Here is a 26,516-nt window from a genome sequence, read left to right as displayed (position 1 = left end):
GAAGCCTTCTGAGCACAGTACCTGCCTTTCATTGTCCACATGGTTAGCTGTAACTATGGATCTGGGAGGGAGATTGGGCCCTGAGCATGTTGAGGCTGACGTGGTGCTTTCTCAGGTCCATGAGGCTTCTTTTGCCTTCTGTCTTTCCCAGCATCAGGATCTTCTCCAGGGAGTGCTCCCTTCTCATTTGAGCTTCAGCTTCAGCATCTGACTTTCCAGGGAACAGTCTGGGTTGATTTCCTTTAGGACTGACTGATTGGATCTTCTTGCAGTCCAAGGAACTCTCAAGAGTCTTCTCCAGCACCACAGCTCAAAAGCATCTATTCTTCTGCGCTCGGCCTTCTTTATGGTCCAGCTCTCACATGGACGCCTAAATACTAATATCTAAATGTTCAATCCGCTCAGTCACAGCTGGGCAGAGTTCAAAGAGCTCAGTCACATCTCCCTGGAAAGCACAATGCTCACATTCCTGTGGCAGATGGGAAATGGTTTGGCAGGCTGTGCCACAATTGCATTTGGGTCCTGCTATTTGTGCCACATTTAAACAACAGGTCTGCACAACTACCACTTGCAGAAAACTCCTGTTCAAAAGTACCCTTGTAAAGTGAGGAGCAACTCGGGGGTGAAACTGCTTTCGGTGCCAGTTCAAGAAAATGAGCGTAGATGACTTACGAGAATGCAAAGCAAGACAGAATTTTATTTATTTATTTATTTATTTAATGAACTTATATCCCGCCCTTCTCACCGAAGTGTCTCAGGGCGGCTCACAACATAATGATTCATACAATTCCATTTAAAACATTTACAGATACAATAAAAGCATAGTTAATAAAACAAGATAAAATAAAGCCAGCGGTCTATAAGAGCATTTTGTTCCATCCAAAGATGTTCCATCCAAAGTATCAGTTAGGTGTTATAGGCCTGCCGGAAGAGGGCTGTCTTGCAGGCCCTGCGGAACTGCCCTAGGTCCCGCAGGGCCCGCACCTCCTCCGGCAGCTGGTTCCACCAGTAAGGTGCCGCTGTTGAGAAGGCCCGATCCCTGGTGGATTTTAGGCGGGCCTCCTTTGGCCCAGGGACTACCAGCAGATTTTGTGAGCCGGAACGTAGTACTCTCTGGGGAACGTGTGGGGAGAGACGGTCCCTAAGGTAGGCAGGTCCTAGGCCATACAGGTCTTTAAAGGTAATGACCAACACCTTGTACCGGACTCGGAATGTTACTGGCAGCCAGTGCAGATCCCGGAGCCCCGGCTGAATGTGCTCCCATCTTGGGAGCCCTAATAGCAGCCGGGCAGCAGCGTTCTGCACCAACTGCAGTTTCCGGGTCCGGCACAAGGGTAGCCCCATGTAGAGGGCATTACAGTAGTCCAACCTCGAGGTGACCGTAGCATGAATCACTGTTGCTAGGTCGTCGCGCTCCAGGAAGGGGGCCAACTGTCTCGCCCGCCTAAGGTGAAAAAAAGCGGACTTGGCAGTGGCTGCTATCTGAGCCTCCATCGTCAGAGAAGGCTCCAATAGCACCCCCAGGCTCTTGACCCTGCCCGACGCTGTCAGCGGCGCGCCGTCAAAAACTGGCAGGGGGATTTCCCTTCCCGGGCCGCAGCGACCCAAGCAAAGGACCTCTGTCTTCGCTGGGTTCAGCTTCAGCCCGCTCAGCCTAAGCCACCTAGCCACTGCCTGTAACGCCCGGTCCAGATTTTCTGGGACGCAGGCGGGCCGGCCGTCCATAAGCAGATAGAGCTGGGTGTCATCCGCATATTGGTGAAGTGATGGCGGCATGCAATGTAGATGAACATTTTGAATGTGCACCGAGAGAGGATCTTCTGCCAAGTGTAGAAACAGTCTCTGTTATGCCAACTCTATCACATTGTTTTCCAGGAGATCAGAACACTTCTAGTGTCCGTTGCTTCTCAGTTAGGTCTCCTGAAGATGACAGGGAGGGCATAAATCTGTTAAGACAAATTGTATTGCGTACCTTCATCCCTGCCTGAAGAGGATATAGAATGGTTACTTGCAGGAGTAGAGAGAGGTCTAGCAGGCAGCTTCGGTGAACCAGGAAGGAGGGTGGCTAGAAGAAGCCCTTTTGTCTCCAAGAATTGTCTGAATCTCCTGCTATGTAAGAGGGACAGGAGAATCTGGGTGCCTTATACCTTTCCCTAGTGGAGTGCCGATTCCCCTTTTCTTTTTAAATTCCTATTGTTTGCTACACGGTGATCTAACTAGCTTGCAAACTAGGTGGAATAGGAAAAGACCCCCTCCTCCAGCAAATAATGGGAGCCACTGTATGTCAGTCATTCACTGTGCCTTCCCTGAATCCTATTTCTGTGATTTAGGGCTTACAAGTAAACAAGTAACTTTATGAGGATTTTTTTAAAAAAGTACACCCTTCCCACCTCTTGGCCATAGAGTTTTTTTTGAGCAGGAGCCCACAGGAACGCAGTTCCGGCTGGCTTGGTGTCAGGGGGTGTGGTCTAATGTGCAAACGAGTTAATGCTGGGGGGGGGTTTCCTGCAAAAAGCCCTATCTGAAACAATGGTGGCGTCAGGGGGTGTGGCCTAACATGCAGATGAGTTCCTGCTGGGCTTTTTCTACCAAAAAAGCCCTGGCCATAGTACTTAACTTCAGGTTATGGACACAGTAGAACGGGGGTGGCCAGGCTGTGACTCGGGAGCCGCTTGTGGCTCTTGAAGCCCCCGCCGCCCTGTGGGCAATCTTGGAGAAGGAAGTTGTCCCTTCAAATCACTTCTCCAAGCCGGCCAGCTCCCTCCCTCCTTCGACATCCGTTTGCCTTCCTTCCATCTGGCTCTCAAGCATCTGATGCTCACGGCTTGCAGATACCAAACATCTGACATTTATTCTAGGTGGCTCCCACATTAAGCAAGTTTGGCCACCCCTGCGAGGGAAATAATGTACTGCATCTCTTTCTTCAGTACATTCTTTCGTCAGCTCTGGATGTTCACGCGCACGATGCTTTTGGTGCCAGCAGCCATTCTGCAGGGTCCTCCTCTGCTTAATGATGACTTGTGACTCCCCCCACCCCCCCCCTCCGCTCAGTGCTCCTGGGCTCTCTGATGCGTGACCGCAGGGCCCCTCAGCACGTTGTTATCAGGCGACATGTTGCTTAGGTGCATGTGCTTATTTCATTTTTGCTCTTGGGCTTCCTTTAGAACCCTTGGAGCTCTTTGCGAACATATGAAGCTGCCTTATACTGAATCAGACCTCTGGTCCATCGAAGTCAGTATTGTCTTCTCAGACTGGCAGCGGCTCTGGAGAGCCAGTTTGGTGTAGTGGTTAAGTGTGCGGAGTCTTATCTGGGAGAACCGGGTTTGATTCCCCACTCCTCCACCTGTACCTGCTGGAATGGCCTTGGGTCAGCCATAGCTCTGGCAGAGGTTGTCCTTGAAAGGGCAGCTGCTGTAAGAGCTCTCTCCAGCCCCACCCACCTCACAGGGTGTCTGTTGTGGGGGAAGAAGGTAAAGGAGATTGTGAGCCGCTCTGAGACTCTTTGGAGTGGAGGGCGGGATATAAATCCAGTATCTTCATCTTCCTCACAGGGTGTCTGTTGTGGGGGGGGGGGAGGTAAAGAAGATTGTGAGCCGCTCTGAGACTCTTCGGAGTGGAGGGCGGGATATAAATCCAATATCATCTTCTTCTCTCTAGGGTCTCAAGCTGAGGTTTTTCACACCTATTTGCCTGGACCCTTTTTTGGAGATGCCAGGGATTGAACCTGGGATCTTCTGCTTCCCAAGCAGATGCTCTACCACTGAGCCACCGTCCCTCCCTGCTGCTTTGCCCTTTTAAAGGAATTAATGTACCATATTGTTCTGCATGCCTTTAACGCAAAGCCGAGCACCGTGGCTTGGAGTTGGGAAGGGTGTAGCTAAAAAAAAAAAATCTTCATGCATTTACACATTTCAGTAAGCCACTGGAAAAACCCTCCTGGGAGGTTTAGTTCATAAATGACTCTTGCAGTGGGAAAAGGGAAACATTCTTCGCTAGGCTGGTAGCCATTCCAGACATATTCAGCAGACCTAGTGATGCAAGAAAAGAAGTAGGTGATATGATCTGAAGAGCAGGCAGGAAGGTTGTGGGTGGTGGAACGTGAGGGAAGGAAACATAAAATTGTATTGTGGTTAACGCTTTGAAGGCTGTGTTTTCTAGGCGCAAAAATTTCTTCCCGATTCTTGAACCCAGTTGCCGCTTTGCCACCGCGCCCCCGTCGCTATAAGGTCTCTGAAACAAACACGGGATGTAAGCGTTGGGATATCCGGTTTGAATAATGACTTGCTCATTTGAAATTCGTTCAAACACCGCTTTCCGTTCTCACCACCATTTTTTCCTGTTAAAGGGTGAAGACGTGAATCGAACTCTGGAAAGTGGGCGGAAGCCTCTTCACTACGCGGCGGATTGCGGGCAGCTTGAGATCCTGGAGTTCCTTCTGCTGAAAGGAGCTGATGTTAATGTATGTTGACTAAAAGCAGTCAGACCTGGGGAAAAACTCTATGTGAAGGGCTAACTGGAAACAGGATATTATTTTAGAGACTGGTCTTGTATGATAGAGGCTTCACTGCCTTGAATCTTCTATTTTGTCCTGAGTTTTGCAAGCATTTGTGTCATTTCAAAACTTGGGTGTATTCAAGGAGATGGTGGAATGAGTATGTGTGCAGTGAGCGACAATTTCAGAATGTGTGCATAGATATGGGCCAATTTATTGGGATTAAGTTAATCCATGCTGCTTCATAACCACCATGCCATTATTAAAGCAGTCTGTTTCTCTCGGTGGATTTCATCAAATTTGGCCTTTTTTATTTTTTTAACAGGCTCCAGACAAACACAGTATCACTCCACTCCTTTCAGCAGTCTATGAAGACCACATGTCTTGTGTGAAGCTACTCCTCGCAAAGGTGAGGATTGAAGGACGCCCAATAACTTGAGTTTTTGGCTTGACCACTTTAAGACCTTCGTCAAACAGTGAGGACGTGCTGGCGATTGTTCTAGAGGGCAGGAGTGTGCGGTAGTGGTTTGGAATAAGGGTACTCGCTAAAAGTGACAGTAGACTGTGTAACAAATGAGCATGCCAGTTTTAATGACTTTTTAAAGGGAATCCATAAGCAATAAGCCAGGGGACAGTTTACTGTATTCAGTGCTGAATGGCTTCATCTAGAGCGGGGGTGGGGAATCTTTCTTCTGCCAAAGGCCATATGGATATTTATAACATCATTCACAGGCCATAAAAAATTATCAACTTAAAAAACAGTGCTCCGCCAAGGCAGAATGATTCAGGCCAGCAAAATTAATGCAAATAATTGTTTCTCTATTTCAAGTCATGTGGGGAGAGCCTAATCTGGCCCACAGACACACACCAGCCTGCTGCCCTAGGCAAATGCAGTGGCCAAAAAACCCAAGTGCCATCAAGAAGTCCACCAGTGGGCTAGAAGCCCTGCTTCTGTGCCCCCCCCCAGCACAAGAATACAGAGCATCACTGCCCCAGACGGAGAGTTCCCACTATAAACTGTGGTTAATAGCCACCGATGGACCTCTGCTCCATCAGAGAAGAACAGTACAAGAACTCATGGGCACTCAATGAAATTGCTGAGCAATCAAGTTAGAATGGATAAAAGGAAGTCGTCTTTCACACAAAGGATGGTTAACACATGGAATTCACTGCCGCAGGAGGTGGTGGCGGCTGCAAGCATAGACAGCTTCAAGAGGGGATTGGCTAAACATATGAAAATACCCTACCACAAATTTTTGTTAGTCTTTAACTAGACCAGGGGTGGCCAAACTGTGGCTCGGGAGCCACATGGATCATACATATTGAGTGGCTCTCGTAGCCCCCACCGCTGCTTTGGCCAGCTTGGAGAAGACATTTGTTTCTTTAAATCACCTCACCAAGCCAGCTGGCTGCTTGGAGAATGCATTTAAAGCTAAAGCTGCTTTCTTTCCACTTCTGCCTCCCTCCCCATCTATTCCCTCCCTGTCTTGCAGCTCTCAAACATCTGACATTCGTGTCTGGCGACTCTCAAACATCTGACGTTTATCCTATGCAGCTCTTACATTAAGCAAGTTTGGCCACCCCGGAACTAGACTCTTGCTCTGTTCAGAAACCAGTGGGGGAACATTTTAATCTTCCAGGGCATTCAGTTGCTTACCTAAGAGTAGCAGTTCTGTTATAGAGGAATTTCAAAGGGAGACTAGAAAGAGGAACTGCTGAATTGCAACTGATGATGAAGCTCAAGAAGAAGAAGATGATGATACTGGATTTATATCCCACGCTCCACTCTGAAGAGTCTCAGAGCAGCTCACAATCTCCTTTACCTTCCTCCCCCACAACAGACACCCTGTGAGGTAGATGAAGATATTGGATTTATATCCCACCCTCCACTCCGAAGAGTCTCAGAGCGGCTCACAATCTCCTTTACCTTCCTCCCCCACAACAGACACCCTGTGAGGTAGATGAAGATATTGGATTTATATCCCGCCCTCCACTCCGAAGAGTCTCAGAGCGGCTCACAATCTCCTTTACTTCCCGCCCCCCCCACAACAGACACCCTGTGAGGTAAATGAAGATATTGGATTTATATCCCACCCTCCACTCCGAAGAGTCTCAGAGCAGCTCACAATCTCCTTTACCTTCCTCCCCCACAACAGACACCCTGTGAGGTAGATGAAGATACTGGATTTATATCCCACCCTCCACTCCGAAGAGTCTCAGAGCAGCTCACAATCTCCTTTACCTTCCTCCCCCCACAACAGACACCCTGTGAGGTAGATGAAGATATTGGATTTATATCCTGCCCTCCACTCCAAAGAGTCTCAGAGCAGCTCACAATCTCCTTTACCTTCCTTCCCCACAACAGACACCCTGTGAGGTAGATGAAGATATTGGATTTATATCCCGCCCTCCCCTCCGAAGAGTCTCAGAGCGGCTCACAATCTCCTTTACCTTCCTCCCCCACAACAGACACCCTGTGAGGTAGATGAAGATACTGGATTTATATCCCACCCTCCACTCCGAAGAGTCTCAGAGCAGCTCACAATCTCCTTTACCTTCCTCCCCCCACAACAGACACCCTGTGAGGTAGATGAAGATATTGGATTTATATCCTGCCCTCCACTCCAAAGAGTCTCAGAGCAGCTCACAATCTCCTTTACCTTCCTCCCCCACAACAGACACCCTGTGAGGTAGATGAAGATATTGGATTTATATCCCGCCCTCCACTCCAAAGAGTCTCAGAGCGGCTCACAATCTCCTTTACCTTCCTCCCCCACAACAGACACCCTGTGAGGTAGATGAAGATATTGGATTTATATCCTGCCCTCCACTCCGAAGAGTCTCAGAGCAGCTCACAATCTCCTTTACCTTCCTCCCCCACAACAGACACCCTGTGAGGTAGATGAAGATACTGGATTTATATCCCACCCTCCACTCCGAAGAGTCTCAGAGCAGCTCACAATCTCCTTTACCTTCCTCCCCCCACAACAGACACCCTGTGAGGTAGATGAAGATATTGGATTTATATCCTGCCCTCCACTCCAAAGAGTCTCAGAGCAGCTCACAATCTCCTTTACCTTCCTTCCCCACAACAGACACCCTGTGAGGTAGATGAAGATATTGGATTTATATCCCGCCCTCCACTCCAAAGAGTCTCAGAGCGGCTCACAATCTCCTTTACCTTCCTCCCCCACAACAGACACCCTGTGAGGTAGATGAAGATACTGGATTTATATCCCACCCTCCACTCCGAAGAGTCTCAGAGCAGCTCACAATCTCCTTTACCTTCCTCCCCCACAACAGACACCCTGTGAGGTAGATGAAGATATTGGATTTATATCCCGCCCTCCACTCCAAAGAGTCTCAGAGCAGCTCACATTCTCCTTTACCTTCCTTCCCCACAACAGACACCCTGTGAGGTAGATGAAGATATTGGATTTATATCCCGCCCTCCACTCCGAAGAGTCTCAGAGCGGCTCACAATCTCCTTTACCTTCCCCCCCCCCCCCACAACAGACACCCTGCGAGGTGGGTGGGGCTGGAGAGGGCTCTCACAGCAGCTGCCCTTTCAAGGACAGAGTCTCAGAGTGCTTCACAATCTCCTTTATCTTCCTCCCCCACAACAGACACCCTGTGAGGTGGGTGGGGCTGGAGAGGGCTCTCACAGCAGCTGCCCTTTCAAGGACAACCTCTGCCAGAGCTGTGGCTGACCCAAGGCCATGCCAGCAGGTGCAAGTGGAGGAGTGGGGAATCAAACCTGGTTCTCCCAGATAAGAGAGCTATGGCTGATCCAAGGCCATTCCAGCAGGCGCAAGTGGGGGAGTGGGGAATCAAACCTGGTTCTCCCAGATAAGAGCCTGCACACTTAACCACTACACCAAACCGGCTCTCAAGGCAATGCATCCTCCGGGACTGCAATGAAACCTGGGTTTCTTCTCTTAGTACTGACGCCTGCTATTGTCTTTAGGTGTCTGAAATCACTTCAGTCTCCAAGATGTAAGGACGGACTCGCGTTCTAATCTAGCTATATCTGTAATATAGCTCCTGGCCTGCCACAGATTTTGTTAGTTAAGGTGCTGCTTGACTCTTGTTCCTTTCCACCATTAAAGAATGCAAGTTGTGCTGTTAGGTTTCTTCCCAGCTCCATCTGTAAGAAATGGAATTTGGGGGAGTCTCTCTCTCTCTCTCTCTTTCTTTCTCCCCCTTTCCTCTCTCTCTGAAGAAAAAGCATGCTTGCACACAAAACTTTCACCAGCAATAAAGTGTTGTTGATCTCAAACATCCTCTCTTTCCCTTCTCCCTTCCCCCTCTCTCACTAAAGAAGTGTGCTTACAAGCAAAAATTTATGCCTGGAATGAAACGTTGGTCTGTAGCTATGGGACACCATTCTTTTTTTCTCTTTCTTTCTCTGGCTCTTTCCTTCCCCCTCCCTTCCCAGGGGGAGGGGGCGGGATTAGCCCTCAGCCAATCGAGGGAAGACTTTCTCTGGCTCCGTCCCTTCTCCTCTCTTCAAAGCAGGAAATAGGAAAGACTAAGCAAAAAGAGCTACGATGCAAGAAACAGGAAGCAGCAGAGGACCAGTTGCCTGGCAAGCCAGGTTGGGGCCCTATAGGAGCCAGATACAGCCCACAGGGCGTATCTTTGACACCCCTGGCTTAGTATGCATTTGAAGACGTCGCAAAGCGTAGTGGCTATGCATAGCCGGTTCCCTCTTCAGTGAATGCAAACAGCAGTTAGTCACTGCTAAGCCGCTTAGCATTTTAAGTATTTTGTATAGCTACAAGTGGGTGGGACGAGAATTATATGCAAGTCTGATTTTTATAGTGTGCTCAGAATGTCACGCGTAGGCGGAGAGGCCAGGGTTGTTGGAATTCCACCGTTTGCCTTCAGATAGCATGCGGATTTCGAGAGATCCTTGCCAAAATGGACCCAAGAACGTAGATGTAAAAATTATGTCTCTGTTCTCTTTTGGCCCCTTATGGGAATCAAAACGTCTTAACATAAATGTCCAAAATGAAGCAAGTGTGTGGAAGCAAAACAGATAACAAGCTGAACAAACATACCCTGGGCGGGTCTTGCTTAGCTGGCTGCTGTGGGCCACAAGTTGTGTCCCCCGGGCTAGAGGTTAAGGTTCATGTGCCCCCAGCTATGCCCAGACTTCTAGTCTAGTTTGGCCCAGACTGGAACACCTTAAGAGTCTGAGCTGTGGATTTAAAATTGTATTGGGTTTCAGTGGCTTTTGGGGAAGGAGCTTGGTTTGAACCTAGGGAGAGCTACAAAATACTATGAATTCAAGCGTGTTTGAGGTGAAAGTGTTTCCATCCCATCTAAAGAGAGCCAGTAAGGTGTAGTGGTGAAGTGCGTGGACTCTTATCTGGGATAACTAGGTTCGATTCCCCACTCCTCCGCTTGCACCTGCTGGAATGGCCCTGGGTTAGCCAGAGCTCTCGCAGAGGTTGTCCTTGAAAGGGCAGCTGCTGGAAGAGCCCTCTCAGCCCCACCCACCTCACAGGGTGTCTGTTGTTGTGGGAGAAGATATAGGAGATTGTAAACCGCTCTGAGTCTCTGATTCAGAGAGAAGGGCCGGGTATAAATCTGCAGTCTTCTTCCAAAGACAGAATGAAACTTTGAGGTCCCTGTTCCTGTACCTCAGTGTGCTGTTTGAATTGTGGCTGCCCTTAAATCCCTCTTTCAATCTTACAGTGAGACAGAAATGACTTGCCGCTGAAAAATTGTTTGGGCTTTAAAGGATGAAGATATCGTAATGAATTATGACACTTGAGTAATGATGAATATAGTTCTCATGCAGAAGTGCTGTTGATGTGTTCAGCTGGGCCTTGTCTGCCAAGTGAGAGCAACTCTTTTCCTCTCTCGGCAGGGTGCGGATAAGACGGTGAGAGGACCGGACGGACTCACTGCCTTGGAGGCGACCGACAATCAGGCGATCAAGGCTCTTCTCCAGTGATGGATGGATGGACTGAGATCTCACGTCTCTCCCGTGGCCTCACGCTGCTGCCTGTCTGTCACTCTTTGTATCTTCCAGCTTCTTCCACTAAAGATTGGGGTGGGGGGAGGGAAAACCACCACTGTAACCCCGACCCATTAGGGCTCCTCTAAAAGAGACGGAAGGCCCCTCTGGAGAGAGCAGAGATCCATCTCACTGGCGTCTCCTTAGGACTGTTTTTTTTTAAAGGCACATTCTTTCCCCCTCTCCAGCAGGACTGGACACCTGCTAGGAAAAGGGAGAAGAGCGTGGTCTGAAACGCGGCCTGTACACTTTTCTGATTCTCCTAGGATTTCTGGAAAGTTTTTGAAAGGGTAGCACTGTTCTGTGCTTTCTCGTTTTGTTAAGGCGCTGGAAACCTTGGGCTTTTACACCTTCATTTTGAAATCATGGTAGCGGAACGGCTTCAGTCGAGCTGCATCCTCATGCCTTCGGGGAACCTGCAATAACGGGGGCTTCTGGAATTAGTGCATAATATCCCAGTCTTTAAGAATTGGCCGCCACGTTAATCCTTTTTTCCTAAAGAATATATTGAAGAATCGTGTGTTGCTCCCACTACCCAACTTTCTAGTTGAGAAACAGCCATATTGGGAAAACGGCGCTCTTTGTGAGGTGCCTGATTGGGAATTCCTCACTTCTGCATCCTAAAATGTGCCGGAACAGAGATGGCTTCAGACTCCCGAGTGCTAGAAGATCCTTGCTTTGCCCTGGAGACTGAAATGTCTTAATTCATAAGCTGAAATGGCTCTCAGTCTTTGAGGCTAATATCATTCCTCTGAAGAAAGCCAAAACGTTTTATGCTTTAGCTGTATCCTTAGCACACAGATCTTATCAGTGCTCCATGCCCCTGTGGAATGAGATCCGATTCACTCTTTTAGTGTTGTATTTGGAAACAAAACAAAAAAATTCAGTTCCACAGGCTCAGCGGTCACAGGATGGGCTGCAGCTCCTGCCCAGTAAAGGAGAGTAGTTTATACAGGTCTCTTCGCCAACACTTTTCAAACGTAGCTTTCTTAGGGACGTTGACTCATAAGACTTTGCGTTCTGCTAAGGCTTGGTTGGTTTGGAGTTGCCGGTAGAAATAGCGCTTGAATACTCTTACTCAAAAACCCATCGACCTTCTCAATCAGAGTTGTCCAGGCTTCCCATCGAGATTTGTGATATCCTCCAAGATACGTGTTGTCAGGTTTTGTATATGCATTTATAGCACTGATGGTATCTTTTCCTCATTTTTAAAATGTTTGCTTTCACTGAAAAATCAAGCAATCGATTCACTGTTCCAGAAAGAGAGAATATTATCTAGTACTCGCAGCTGAGATTGTGTTGCATTTCTCTCTCCCGGCCGCTGATAACTGCTCATTGGAGTCAAGCAAAGGAGCAGCCGTGAGGGAAAGAGAGACGTTTAGTGAAGAGTCGTGAATACAGAGCCCTGTAATTGTTCTCTGGGGCTGGATGCAGTGGAGCAAGCTGGAGATGTATGGTCTTTGTAGGCCTGTTTCTACCTTGGTCTTTCTGCGCTACAGGAAAAGGATTGATGAAGAGGCTGAGCAGTAAACAGAACTGTTAAGACGGTTTGACTTGCCTCTAAAATTCTAGCTTGGATCGTTGGTTTCTCGAGTCTAATCTAAAGGTCTCTGCTCGTGGAAGCCGTTCCGATTGGTAAAATGGGGGGGGGGGATTCTAAAAGCGCTTTCGCAGCCGGCTGTTTTCACCAGTAGTCCTCCTAGTACCGTACAATCTCGGGCCGCTTGGTTCTTCTTTCCAGCATCTTGGCCTTGGCTTTTCAGTCGTTGCAAGTTTCATTGTTTCGTAGGCATCTCTGTTTTTTTCCCTTCCCCATCTTAGTTTCAGAAAGAGAGCAGATGAACGACCATCTTCTCAGCACCCTGGCCCGGCCAGCCCTAATCACTTTCATAATCTTTATTAAAGCGAAACATCCTTGGCTTTGCCGCCGTGTAAAAAGATCCCTTGGTTTTTGGCCGGAACATTACGAAGTCCAGTTAATTTTGGATTCATCCGCTTTAGGGTGTGGGTAGCGTGCGATCCCCTCTTCCAAGAAGGAAGATAGGGGGCGCTGGTTGCTCATACCGATCCTTAGCTGGAAGCAGCGCAAGGACCTCTTGCCGGTAGGAGACTTTGCAGTTGGGCGATTGAAGCTAACGATCCCAAACCTCTTGACAGCCCTGTCACTTCCTTTCAGATTCCAGTCTGAACCAACGTCTTGTGGTCTCAGAGCTCACTTGCTCCCCTTTGTACAGGCGTCGCTTTTCTAACTTAGTTTTCGTTCTTCTGCAACTAGTTAAACGAGTGGCTAGAAGAAGCTGGTTAAGAGTGGAACGTCCTCAGCGGAGCGGTTGCCACGTTGCATGCAAAACCCCCCACGGGAAAGTCTTCTGTTGGATCAGTGGAGAAACGGTCATATCTTTCCTACCCAACGCTGGAAGCAAAAACCGTGCTTTGTGCATTTTGATATTTGATCTCTTTCCAGGACGGTAACTGTTTTTTTCCACAGTTGGGTTTATCGTTATCATGGTTCATGCACATCTGACTGCTAAATGAAGCTTTGTTTCAGTTTGTGTTGCAAGAATGAATGGAATAAACTTGAACTGTGTTCTAGAGAAGAGTGAAGCTTTTGTTTTTCATATTGTTCTCACAGCCGTCAGCATTAATTTCCCCTTACAGTTTTGCATCTAGCACTGTGCGATAGCTTGAAGCTTTTTGGTAAAAATGCAGATAATCAACCACAGCTGTGGTAAGAATAGTAAAGAGTCCAGTAGCGCATTTAAGACTAACAAATTTTATTGTGCTGTAAGCTTTCGAGAAACACAGCTCACTTTGTTTGGTGTAGGGGTTAAGTGCATGGACTCTTATATGGGGGAACTGGGTTTGATTCCCCACTCCTCCACTTGCACCTGCTAGCATGGCCTTGGGTCAGCCATAGCTCTCTCAGAGTTGTCCTTGAAAGGGCAGCTGCTGTGAGAGCCCTCTCAGCCCCGCTCACCTCACAGGGTGTCTGTTGTGGGTGGGGGGAGGAGGTGAAGGAGATTGTGACCACTCTCAGAGTATAGGGCTAGTTATAAATCCAGTATCATCATCATCATCTTTGCAAGATGTATCAATGCTTATGCCACAGTGTGTGTGTGTGTGTGTGTGTATATATATATAGAGAGAGAGAGAGAGAGAGAGAGAGAGAATTCTTTTGGCCACTGTGTGACACAGTGTTGGACGGGATGGGCCATTGGCCTGATCCAACATGGCTTCTCTTATGTTCTCATGTGACACAGAGTGTCAGACTGGATGGGCCATTGGCCTGATCCAACATGGCTTCTCTCTTATGTTCTCTTAATGCTACAATAAAATCTGTTAGTCTTAACACAGCTAACTTCTCTAGTTGTATTAAGATTGCCCTTTGATAGTCCAAATTCAGGGTTTTGCCCAGTTTCAAAGAAAAACGCTCGAATTGAACGCTGCGGTAGCCCGCAGAATAAATTGCATAACATTTATTCTGAAAGTTTTTGTGTTTTGCATTTTTGTTTCCAAAACTAGAATTCGGCTTTTGAAGGGAAGCGTACCATTTGGAATGGCCGGGTGCAGGACTGTGTGGGTGCTGGTTTACTGTAGAGACATAGAAGCCTGCCTTAGCCATAGAGGTTATGTAGAAAGGAAATAAGAGTTTTTAAAATGGAATCTTAAAAACTTAATAGATGTGTATAAGCTTTTTGTGAACTGGAGCTCACAGTACCACACAGCTGATGCTAGGGAGGGATGGTGGCTCAGTGGTAGAGCATCTGCTTGGGAAGCAGAAGGTCCCAGGTTCAATCCCTGGCATCTCCAAAAAAGGGTCCAGGCAAGTAGGCATGGAAAACCTCTGCTTGAGACCCTGGAGAGCCGCTGCCAGTCTGAGAAGACAATACTGACTTTGATGGACCGAGGGTCTGATTCTGTATAAGGCAGCTTCATATGTTCATAACTATTTTTTTTTAAGAAGACGACCATAGATTTATGCCCCACCCTTCTCTCTGAATCAAAGTCTCAGAGCGGCTCACAATCTCCTTTATCTTCTTCCCCCACAACAGACACAACAGAGTTAAAACAATACCATCAAAACAGACATTACAAAACCGGAGCAGCGCAGTAAAAAGTCTTACCGACGTCGGCAGTAAACAGCATGCGGCTGATGGCTAGTAGCATAACATAACACCGTAGTGGTGAAATGCTAGGGGGAAGAATGTGTGATGTTTCTTTTGGTTCTACTGAGCCTGGATCTCGTGTATTTCCAGTAGCGGAAGGGTGACTTTTGTCTGTTCCTCCTTCCCATTGCAGGCTTCCTGCTGCCCCCTACTCTGCTTCTGAGTCCACCCCCAGTCCTCCAGGAGCATTTAGGGCGGGTGGGCCATTTGGGGCTGTTACAGGAGGGGAGCCTCTCGACTGACTTGCCTCTCCTTCAAAACATCACGTGTTGAAATGGACCAGGTCCAGCTTTTGATGACGTGGTTAGTAACCTCCCCAGATATTGCAAAGTGATATTAAGGAGACCGTTAGAAGAGCTACTTAAAAAGCTGGCAGCCTACCTTGAGACCTTTTAGAAGAAGAGTTGGTTTTCATTCCCCGCTTTTCTCTATGTTACGGAGGCTCAAAGCGGCTTCACGATCTCCTTTCCTTCCTCTCCCCAGAACAGGAACCTGGTGAGGTAGGTGGGGCTGAGAGAATTCAGAGAGAACCGGGATTGGGCCAAGGTCACCCGGCAGACTTCACACGGAGGAAGAGTGGGAAATCAAACCTGGTTCTCCGGATTGGAGTCTGCCGCTCTTAATCACTACACCATGCTGGAGAGCCAGTTTGGTGTAGTGGTTAAGTGCGTGGACTCTTTATCTGGGAGAACCGGGTTTGATTCTCCACTCCTCCACTTGCACCTGGCTGGAATGGCCTTGGGTCAGCCATAGCTATTGCAGGAGTTGTCCTTGAAAGGGCAGCTTTTTGGAGAGCTCTCTCAGCCCCACCCACCACAGGGTGTCTGTTGTGGGGGAGGAAGATAAAGGAGATTGTCTAGCACTCTGAGATTCTGTCCTTGAAAGCAGAGCTTTTTGGAGCGCTCTCTCAGCCCCACCCACCTCACAGGGTGTCTGTTGTGGGGGAGGAAGATAAAGGAGATTGTGAGCCGCTCCGAGACGCTGAGATTTGGCGTGGAGAGCGGGATATAAATCCAATATCTTCTTCATCTTCTTCTCTCAAGACACATCAATTTGAAGCTTTGGTGCCACACTGCTGATTTGCTAACAGGGACTATTTCATTCGGTTGCTACCATCTCAGCCTTACCAGCATTGTAGATTGCCCCATTCCAGTAGGCCTAAAATACCGGGGAGGAATTGCTTCAAGACCTGTTATGTGCTTGCTTGTTCTGCTCATCACACAAGGGCAAGAAAGGTCCTCTTGTGCACAGTAATGAAAGGTACTGACTCTTGTTCTCATTGGCTTGTGGTCAAGGGTTGCCTGAGCCCTGAAACAGACCCACAAAAGAACAAACTAACATAGATCTCTGTCCTGGCAAGAGGTCAGTGTTTTTGCTGGCTAAAGGATCAGAAGGAAGCCTTTTCAGCTGGGGAAACAGGGTAGGGACTAAAGTTTGTTTTTACACACAGTTTTGTTTTAATTTTGCTTGATTTCTCACCTGTGTAAGAAGTTTTCAGGATTTCAAAGCGGGCTAGCTTGAACCCCAGTGCCTCATAATTTGTCAATTCCTGAACCATGTATGTTACAGGAGGGCAGTACTGCTGGATTCAGAAGGATTTGTCTGCTGATCCAGATAGCCAGACTTGAGTGGAGCGTCTTTCCCACACAACACGGTTGTTGTGTGGCGACAAAGATGGTGAGGGGTCTGGAGACCAAGTCCTATGAGGAAAGGTTGAAGGAGCTGGGCATGTTTAGCCTGGAGAGGAGGCGGCTGAGAGGTGATAGGATCACCATCTTCAAGTACTTGAAGGGCTGTCATATAGAGGATGGTGTTTAATTGTTTTCTGTGACCCCAGAAGGTAGGACCAGAACCAACAGGTTGAAATTAAACCAAAAAAGTTTCCAGCTCAACGTTAGGAAGAACTTCCTGACCATGAGAGCAGTTCCTCAGTGGAACAGGCTTCCTCGGGAGGTGGTGGGCCTTCCTTCCCTGGAGGTTTTTAAACAGAGGCTAGATGGCCATCTGACAGCGATGAAGAACCTGTGAATTTGGGGTAAGTATTTGTGGGTTTCCTGCATTGCGCAGGGGGCTGGACTAGATGGCCAGGAGTTCCCTTCCAACTCTATGATTCTATGAACACAGAAGCCAGGGGAAGTGGGGAGAGAATATCAGCACACCTACACTCAAGGAGAACATCCTCTGGGAAAGACAGCCCTTTAGACCTTAGCGGGAAAGATTGCTCCAAGGTAACGCTTCTACATTAGCTCTTCCTTCACCTGAAACAAAAGTGGGGATCCCAGAAAGACGAGACAGGAAACAGGCTGGGAAAAGTTTCCAAAAAGGTGGAGTATGTAAGAAAATATGAGAAGCAATGTTGGATGAGGCCAATGGCCCATCCAGTACAACATTATTATTAGTTTATATTCTGCCCATTCCCCCATAGGGGCGTAGAGCGGAGTACATAATAAATAATAAAATCACAACAGCATCACAATAAAAACCAATTACAATATTCAGTACAACAGGATGGTCCAGCAGGACAATATAATAAGATGGTGTAGCAGGACAGTACAGCCGATCACAGGGTAGGATAGTACAGCACGGGAGGCCAACCGATCGAATGGATAGATGCCCGCTGCCTGACCCGAAAACCTGGCAGAACAGCTCCATTTTACAAGCCTTATAAAAGGCTAATTAGCCTGGTAGGGCTTAGATCTCCATAGGGAGCTGATTCCACCAGGTTGGGGCCAGGACTGAAAAGGTCTTGGCCCTGGTAGAAGCAAGACGGGCAACCCTTGGGCCGGGGACGGTCAACTTATCTTGGGAGGTCGAACGAAGCAACCTCCAGGGCATATACGGGAAGAGATGGTCCCGCAGGTATGTTGGTCCCAGGCTGCGTAAGGTTAAACGTCAAGACCTTGAATTGGATCCAGTACAATCTGTGTCACACAGTGGCCAGAACCAAGGGCCATCAGGAGGTCCACCAGTAGGGTCATAAGAACATAAGAGAAGCCTTGTTGGATCAGGCCAATAGCCTGATTAGGTAAAATAATAGAGAGGGCAGTGGCGTTGCAGTTGCAGAGCTTTCTGGATGACGCTTCCATCCTAGACCCTTGCCAGTCTGGTTTTCGCCCGGGTTATGGGACGGAGACAGTACTGGTCGCCCTGGTAGATGATCTCCAGCGGCACCTGGATCGGGGCGGTGTGGCGGTGCTGATGTTGTTAGATCTGTCGGCCGCGTTCGACACGGTCGACCATCGGCTACTGACCCGCCGCCTCGCCGATATAGGGGTGAGGGGGTCTGCCTTACAATGGCTCTCCTCCTTCCTCGAGGATCGGGGACAAAGGGTGGCAATTGGTGGCGAGCGGTCCCGGAGGCGCACACTGGATTGTGGAGTGCCTCAAGGGGCAGTTCTCTCACCAATGTTATTCAATATCTATATGCGCCCTCTTGCCCAGATTGCCAGGAGATATGGACCTGGGTGCCATCAATATGCAGATGACACCCAACTCTATCTGCTGATGGGCGGCCGGCCTGAGTGCGCCCCTGAAAATTTAGACCGGGCCTTGCAGGATATGGCAATGTGGTTGAGGGGGAGCGGGCTGAAACTGAATCCAGCGAAGACAGAAGTCCTTTGTCTGGGTCGGGGCACCCAGGAAGAGGAAATACCTCTCCCGGTCTTCGACGGGGTGCCGCTGAAAGCGGCGCACCGGGTTAGGAGTCTGGGAGTTTTACTGGAGCCTTCATTATCAATGGAGGCCCAGATTGCAGCCACTGCCAGGTCAGCCTTTTTCCACCTGAGGCGGGCAAGGCAGTTGGCTCCCTTCTTAGAGCGCCAAGATCTGGCAACGGTACTTCACGCAACGGTCACCTCGAGACTGGATTACTGTAATGCCCTCTACATGGGGCTGCCTCTGTACCGAACCCGGAAGCTGCAGCTGGTGCAGAACGCAGCGGCCAGACTGTTGCTGGGGCTCCCTAAATGGGAGCACATACAGCCTGGACTGCGCGAGCTGCACTGGCTGCCAGTTATATACCGGGTTCGTTACAAAGTGCTGGTCATTACCTTTAAAGCCCTATATGGTCGAGGACCTGTCTACCTTAGGGACCGTCTCTCCCCATATGAACCCCAGAGAGCACTGAGGTCAGCTGGAAAAAACTTGTTGACCATCCCCGGACCAAGAGAGGTGAAGCTGCAATGCACCCGCAATCGGGCCTTCTCCTCTGTAGCCCCCAACCTATGGAACCAACTTCCAGAGGAAATGCGGGCCCTGCGGGACCTTGAACACTTCCGCAGGGCCTGCAAGACCTTCCTCTTCCGACTGGCTTTCGCTGACGTAGAAAGAAATTGCTAACGATTACCGCCGTCATAAAAGAAATAGCATTAGCACTTTTATCAATTAATTAATTAATTTTAAACTTATCAGAATTTTAATGTTGATGTTTAATGTTGAATGTAACTTTGTCTTTTGTATAATGGAAATTTGAATGATGTTGTTAGCCGCCCTGAGCCTGCTCCGGCGGGGAGGGCGGGATATAAATAAAATTATCTATCTATCCAGTCCAACACTCTGTATCACACAGTGGCCAAAACCCAGGTGCCATCGGGAGGTCTACCAGCAGGGCTACATTAACTCCAGAAGCTCCCACTGTTTCCCCCAAGCACCGAGAATACAGAGCATCACTGCCCCCGATATAATAACATAAGGGGATCCATGCTGGATCAGGTCAAAACCCAGGTGCCATCAGGAGGTCCACTAGGAGGGCCAGAACTCCAGAAGGCTTCCCACCGTTCTCCCTTAATCATCCCCTTAATAATTTTAGTAGCCTCTTTCTGCACTTTTTCCAATGCTCATCAACGAATCCACACGAGGGGGAAATTCGTTGATGAGTAGTTAATTTATTACACTGAGCAAAACGCTTTCCACATTTTATACATTTATATGGTTTCTCCCCAGTGTGTATTTGCTGATGGCAAGTAAGGCGTCCCTTCCAAGCAAAACTCTTTCCACAGTCCAAGTATTTATATGGCTTCTCCCCTGTATGGATTTGTTGGAGTTACTCTGAGCATAGCTCTTTCTACAATTCTTATGGTTTCCACATTTATATGGTTTCTCCCCTGTGTGGATTTGTCGATAGACAGTGAAACTGGTGCTCTCAAGAAAACTCTCTCCACACTCCAAGCATTTATATGGTTTCTCCCTAGTGTGGATTTATTGAAGGACAGTAAAGTTGCTGCTCCAAAAAAATCTCTTTCCACACTTCAAGCATTTATGTGGGTTCTCCCCTGTATGGCTTAATTGATGGGTAGTGGTTTGTTACTCTGAGCATAGCTCTGTCCATATTTCAAAATATGGTTTATCCTCTGTGTGGTTTCATCAATGGAGAGTAAAACTGGTGTTCTGAAGAAAACTCCACACTCCAAGCATTTATATGGTTTCTCCGCTGTATGGATTTTCTGGTGACAAGTAAGTTGTCCCTTCCAAGCATGGATCTTTCCACACTAAACATTTATATGATTTCTCCCCAGTGTGGATTCCCCAGTGCATTATCAGAGACCTGGGATTCAGCACCCTGAGAAGAATTCATTACCCCTTTTTCATTTTGTTCCAATGTTTCTTCTATGCTCTTCTTCTTCCAAAAGGAACGGTTGTGGTTCTCCCTTGGACTTATTCTGGGGACCCTCAGCCTTTGTAATAAAGAGAGAAGACTATCAAGAAAAGAAGTGTGTTAAGTGCTCTGATAATGACAGGACAGAAATCACTGGAAACTGAGAGAAATCCTTTGTTGTTCAGTCGCACAGTCTAGTCTGACTCTTTGCAACCCCATGGACCAAGTCATGCCAGGCCCTCCTGTCTTCCACCATCCTCCGAAGTCTGCTCAAATTTGTGTTTGTTACATCAGTAACGCTGTCCAGCCATCTCATCTTTTGCCATCCCCTTCTTCTTTTGCCTTCTGTCTTTCCCAGCATCAGGGTCTTCTCCAGGGAGTGCTCCCTTCTCATTGGGTGGCCAAAGTATCTGAGCTTCAGCTTCAGCATCTGACCTTCCAGGGAACAGGCTGGGTTGATTTCCCTTAGGACTGACTGACTGAATCTTCTTGCAGTCCAAATGACTCTCAAGAGTCTTCTCCAGCACCACAGCTCAAAAGCATCTATTCTTCTGCGCTCAGCCTTCCTTATGGTCCAGCTCTCACAGCCATACATTACTACTGGGAATACCATCACTTTGACTATACGGACAGTCTTTTGTTGGCAGAGAAATCCTGCCATGTATTAATTGGCTATTGATTCTTCTTAGGAGGGTTGTTCCATCGGAGGCAAGGGGACTCAGGTGTACGGTTGCCAGGTATGTGTTGGAAAATACCTGGAGACTTTGGAGGTGCATCCAAGAGAGGGCAGGCTTTGGGGAGGGGCCTCAGCATGGTACAATGCCATAGAGTCCATCCTTTCAAGCAGCCATTTTCTCCAGGAAAGATTATGATGATATTGGATGATATCCCGCCCTCCACTACGAATTTCAGAGACTCAGAGTGGCTCACAATCTCCTTTATCTTCCTCCCCCACAACAGACACCCTGTGAGGTAGATGAAGATATTGCATTTATATCCCGCCCTCCACTCCAAAGAATCTCAGAGCGGCTCACAATCTCCTTTACCTTCCCGTCCCCCCACAAAAGACACCCTGTGAGGTAGATGAAGATATTGGATTTATGTCCTGCCCTCCACTCCGAAGAGTCTCAGAGCAGCTCACAATCTCCTTTACCTTTCCCGCCCCCCCACAACAGACCCTGTGAGGTAGATGAAGATATTGGATTTATATCCTGCCCTCCACTCCGAAGAGTCTCAGAGCAGCTCACAATCTCCTTTACCTTTCCCGCCCCCCCACAACAGACCCTGTGAGGTAGATGAAGATATTGGATTTATATCCCGCCCTCCACTCTGAAGAGTCTCAGAGCGGCTCACAATCTCCTTTACCTCCCCCCCCCCACAACGGGCACCCTGTGAGTTAGATAAAGATATTGGATTTATATCCTGCCCTCCACTCCGAAGAGTCTCAGAGCAGCTCACAATCTCCTTTATCTTCCTCCCCTACAACAGACACCCTGTGAGGTGGGTGGGGCTGAGAGGACTCTCACAGCAGCTGCCCTTTCAAGGACAACCTCTGCCAGAGCGGTGGCTGACCCAAGGCCATTCCAGCAGCTGCAAGTGGAGGAGTGGGGTACCAAACCCGGTTCTCTCAGATAAGAGTCCGCACACTTAATCACTACACCAAACTCACTCAAACTGGGGAGCTGATCTATGCCAGCGGGAGATCAGCTGTGAAAGGAAGAGCTCTCCAGGCCACCATTACTGCCAGGAAAATAATCGAGACTAATGCAATTGAAGCACTTGAGGAGTGGTTCCAAAATCAATAACGTGACCAGAGGATCTGTAGCACTCTTGAAACATGCTGAGTAACCCAGGGAGCATGTAGCCACTACTATGTGTGCTTATTTTGAATAACAGTTGACTTGCAGATGGTTACCGACAGTATCTTCATCTGCAGTAAGCCCCACCCCCTCAGAGGAGGATTACATTGAGGATTGTGATTCAACGACCTTTAACTACCACACTAAAGGTAAAGGTAGTCCCCTGTGCAAGAACCAGTCGTTTTCAACTCTGGGGTGACGTCGCATCACAACGTTTTCACGGCAGACTTTTTTATGGGGTGGTTTGCCCTTGCCTTCCCCAGTCATCTACACTTCCCCCCAGCAAGCTGGGGATTCATTTTACCGACCTTGGAGGGCTAAGTCAACCTTGAGCCGGCTACCTGAACCCAGCTTTCGCCGGATCGAACTCAGGTGAGCAGAGCTTAGGACTGCAGTACTGCAGCTTCACCACTCTGCGCCACAAGGCTCTTAACTACCACACTATGTCATTCAAAAGCTCTTTTGGGCTTTGTATGAGCAAGTTGTGACAAATACTTTAAAGTTTAATGTTTTTGGTTTGTTAAGATATGACTAATATAAGCTGTAGTTCAGCAAGTAGGAGGGAGTGCAGTTATTGCTACACGCTGTTATCAGGTGTTTACTTAACCTTGACCATGTTTCTTTTGTGTTTGTGCTGCCCCCACCTGGAAGATATGGCAACATGAGGGAGAAACATGGAAGTGAAAAAGCAGGCCAACCTCCATGTAGAAAAATATCTACCAAGAAATCTGTACCAAACTCATACACACTTCCGACATTTATATAAGCCAGGGGTGTCAAACATACAGCCTGGGGGTGGGGGGGGCTGAATCAGATGTGATTTCCATCCAGTCCAGCACTCTGTCACACAGTGGCCACAAAATCCAGGTGCCATCAGGAGGTCCACCAGCAGGGCCATAAGAACATAAGAGAAGCCATGTTGGATCAGGCCAATGACCCATCCGGTCTAACACTCTGTGTCACACAGTGGCCCAAACCCAGGTGCCATCAGGAGGTCTAATAGCAGGGCCATAAGAACATAAGAGAAGCCATTTTGGATCAGGCGATCAGCCCATCCAGTCGAACTCTGTGTCATGCAGTGGCCAACACCCAGGTGCCATCAGGAGGTCCACCAGCAGGGCCATAGGAACATAAGAGAAGCCATGTTGGATCAGGCCAATGACCCATCGGGTCTAACACTCTGTGTCGCACGGTGGCCTAAACCCAGGTGCCATCAGGAGGTCTAAGAGCAGGGCCATAAGATCGTAAGAGAAGCCATGTTGGATCAGGCCAATAGCTCATCCAGTCCGTGTCGCACAGTGGCCAAAACCCAGGTGCCATCAGGAGGTCCACCAGCAGGGCCATAAGAACATAAGAGAAGCCATGTTAGATCACGCCAATGGCCCATCTGAGGCGGGTTCTGGAGTAGTTGACGTATACGATGATGTTGAAATAGAGATAAGTGATAAAGTTTCTGGGTGGAAAGCCTTTATAAACCTTGAAATTTGGAGCAGAAGTGGCTGATCTGACTAGGGACTCTCTATGCTGGCCATGCCAAACTAATTGGGACTTAGACTCTAACCAGGAAAATGTAGCCTAACAGGATGTAGTCCTGTTGGGACTTAGACTTTTCATCAGAACTATGCTCTATGCTTAACCACAGATCTATGCTTAACTACAGAGTTATGCTTTACGCTTGACTATATTATAGCTGTGTAACTGTACTCTCAAATTGTACTGTTATCTATTGCTTTGCTTTCCTATATGTGTTATTAAGCCTTCTGTCTGAAGAGAAGGAACTTGGACAAACTGCAGGTTGTCTTGAAACTTATTAGTGTGCATGTATACGCCTTCTGAAAACTGCAGGTTGTTTTGGTTACTGAGGTGTACAAAAATAAATCCCGCCTCACCATCCAGTCCTAGATCCATGCGATGGTTAAGGACTGAGGGATGTCGCTCCCCTCCCCCATCAGGTGACCATTTGGGTGGGAGAATAAGCCACTCCGCTGACTCAAGTTCTAGAAGCTTTGGGAAACTTCTCAGCAGCAGGCCTGCCCTCAGGCAGTCCCGTTTGTGCTTGCACTGAAGACACTCGATGAACATCAGTTACAGGGAAGTGCAACTATGTTGTCTGCAAAGACCAGAGGGTGGGAGGTAGCCTTCAAGAGGGGATTGGATAAACATATGGAGCAGAGGTCCATCAGTGCCTATTAAGAACATAAGAGAAGCCATGTTGGATCAGGCCAGTGGCCCATCCAGTCCAACACTCTGTGTCTCATAAGAACATAAGAGAAGCCATGTTGGATCAGGCCAATGGCTCCTCCTGTCCAACACTCTGTGTCTCATAAGAACATAAGAGAAGCCATGTTGGATCAGGCCAGTGGCCCATCCAGTCCAACACTCTGTGTCACATAAGAACATAAGAGAAGCCATGTTGGATCAGGCCAGTGGCCCATCCAGTCCAACACTCTGTGTCACATAAGAACATAAGAGAAGCAATGTTGGATCAGGCCAATGGCCCATCCAGTCCAACACTCTGTGTCACATAAGAACATAAGAGAAGCCATGCTGGATCAGGCCAATGGCCCATCCAGTCCAACACTCTGTGTCACAGAGTGGCCAAAAAAACAAAGTGCCATCAGGAGCAGTGTTCCCTCTAAGCTGAGTTAGCGTGAGCCAGTGCAGATTTTTAGCCTCCAGCTCACACATTTTTGTCTCAGCCCAGAAAAGACTACCCCAGAGCACGCTAATTTATGCAGGAGCTCACAACTTCAATGCCGGGTAGCTCACAATTTAATATCAGTAGCTCACAAAGTAGAATTTTTCCTCACAAGACTCTGCAGCTTAGAGGGAACAAGCACCAAGAATACAGAGCATCACTGCCCCAGACAGAGAGCTCCATATGCTTATCCAAGCCACTGATGGGCCTCTGCTACATATGCTTATCCATAGCATATTGTTGGAACTCTCTGTCTGCAGCAGTGATGCTCTGTATTCTTGGTGCTTGGGGGGGGGCACAGTGGGAGAGTTTTCAGTGTTCTGGTTCCACAGATGGACCTTCTGATGGCACCTGGGTTTTTTGGTCACTGTGTGACTGAATGGGCCATTGCCCAAAACTAAACATGGGGGGATCTGGAGGTTGTGGAGACCACATCAAGCTGGACACAGCAGGTGATTTATCACAGAGCCACAGTCCCTCCGCTGGCCAGAGAAATACTATCCTGCTTTCACCTGGAATAAAAAGACGGCGGGTGATTTCAGAAAAACCCACAATCCCATTTAGGAACATCAGAGAAGCCATGTTGGATCAGACCAATGGCCCATCCAGTCCAACACACTGTGTCACACAGTGGCCAAAAAAACCCAGGTGCCATCAGGAGGTCCGCCAGGACACTAGAAGCCCTCCCACTGTTGCCTCTCCCCCCAAGCACAAAGAATAGAGCATCACTGCCCTAGACAGGAAGTTCCATCAATAGCTGTGGCTAATAGCCACTGACGAACCTTTGCTCCACGTTTATTCTATCCCCTCTTGAAGCTGTCTGCTTGTAGCCGCCACCACCTCCTGTGGCAGTGAATTCCATGTGTGAATCACCCTTTGGGTGAAGGACTTCCTATTATCATTTCCTCTTACCCAACTGCTCAGCAATTTCATTGAATGTCCACTGGATTTCACTGGATACAGGCAGTGTTCCCTGTAAGCTGAGTTAATGTCAGCTAGCTCACAGCTTTTTAGCCTCTGACTCACACATTTTTGTCTTTGCTCAGGAAAAACAGCCCCAGGGCAAACTAATGGTCGCAGCAGCTCACAGCTTTGATGCCAGCAGCTCCCGAAGTAGAATCTTTGCTCAGGAGACTCCACAGCTTAGAGGGAGTACTGGATACACGAGAAAGAATCCTGTGTGTGGAAAAGAGAAAACCTCCCCCAAACCGTACTCATACCCTTCTAAAAACAGATTCAGGTGGGTAGCCGACGCGTTGCAAAGAAGGGGGTGAGGAAGCAGAAGTACAATACAAAACGTAGAACAAAAGTTTGAGTCCAGTTGGCATCTTTAAGACCAACAGAGTTTAAAACCGACAAAGTTTAATTCTGGGCGTAAGCTTTTGTGTGCATGCGCCCGTCTTCAGATATAATGAAACAGACGTTGCCAACCATTATATATAGGTAAAGAGAGGGTGCCTGTATGCGGTGTGGTTGGTGAAGTCCAGTCCACGGTAACAGAAGAAGTGGGCATGCATCACTGCTAGAGGATGTAGTGATGGCCGCAGGAACAAAGAGCTTTCAAAGGGGATTAGATACACTCATGGAGCACAGGTCTACCCACGGTGACTGAATTCCCATGTTCGGAGGCACTACATCTCTCGAGTCCCAGAGCCAGGAGGATCTGCCTAATGGCCCATC

The 26,516-nt window shown here is 48.3% G+C and overlaps 1 protein-coding gene across 1 annotated transcript in view; it reads left to right on the top strand.

Moving 5' to 3' along the window:
- LOC132576620 (myotrophin-like) overlaps positions 1–13,112 on the top strand; it is a 31,346-nt gene extending 18,234 nt beyond the window's left edge. The window contains exons 2-4 of the mRNA XM_060245978.1: positions 4,346–4,459; positions 4,818–4,901; positions 10,371–13,112. Coding sequence (XP_060101961.1) covers positions 4,346–4,459; positions 4,818–4,901; positions 10,371–10,457 — 285 coding nt within the window. The 3' untranslated portion in view covers positions 10,458–13,112. The remainder of the gene's footprint in view (positions 1–4,345; positions 4,460–4,817; positions 4,902–10,370) is intronic.
- Positions 13,113–26,516: the final 13,404 nt, after the last annotated feature.

Source organism: Heteronotia binoei, chromosome 8, assembly GCF_032191835.1.
Source record: "Heteronotia binoei isolate CCM8104 ecotype False Entrance Well chromosome 8, APGP_CSIRO_Hbin_v1, whole genome shotgun sequence".
NCBI classification, from domain to species: Eukaryota; Metazoa; Chordata; class Lepidosauria; order Squamata; family Gekkonidae; genus Heteronotia; species Heteronotia binoei.
Note: the sequence above shows the minus strand (reverse complement) of the source record. Positions and strands in the feature narration are given on the sequence as shown.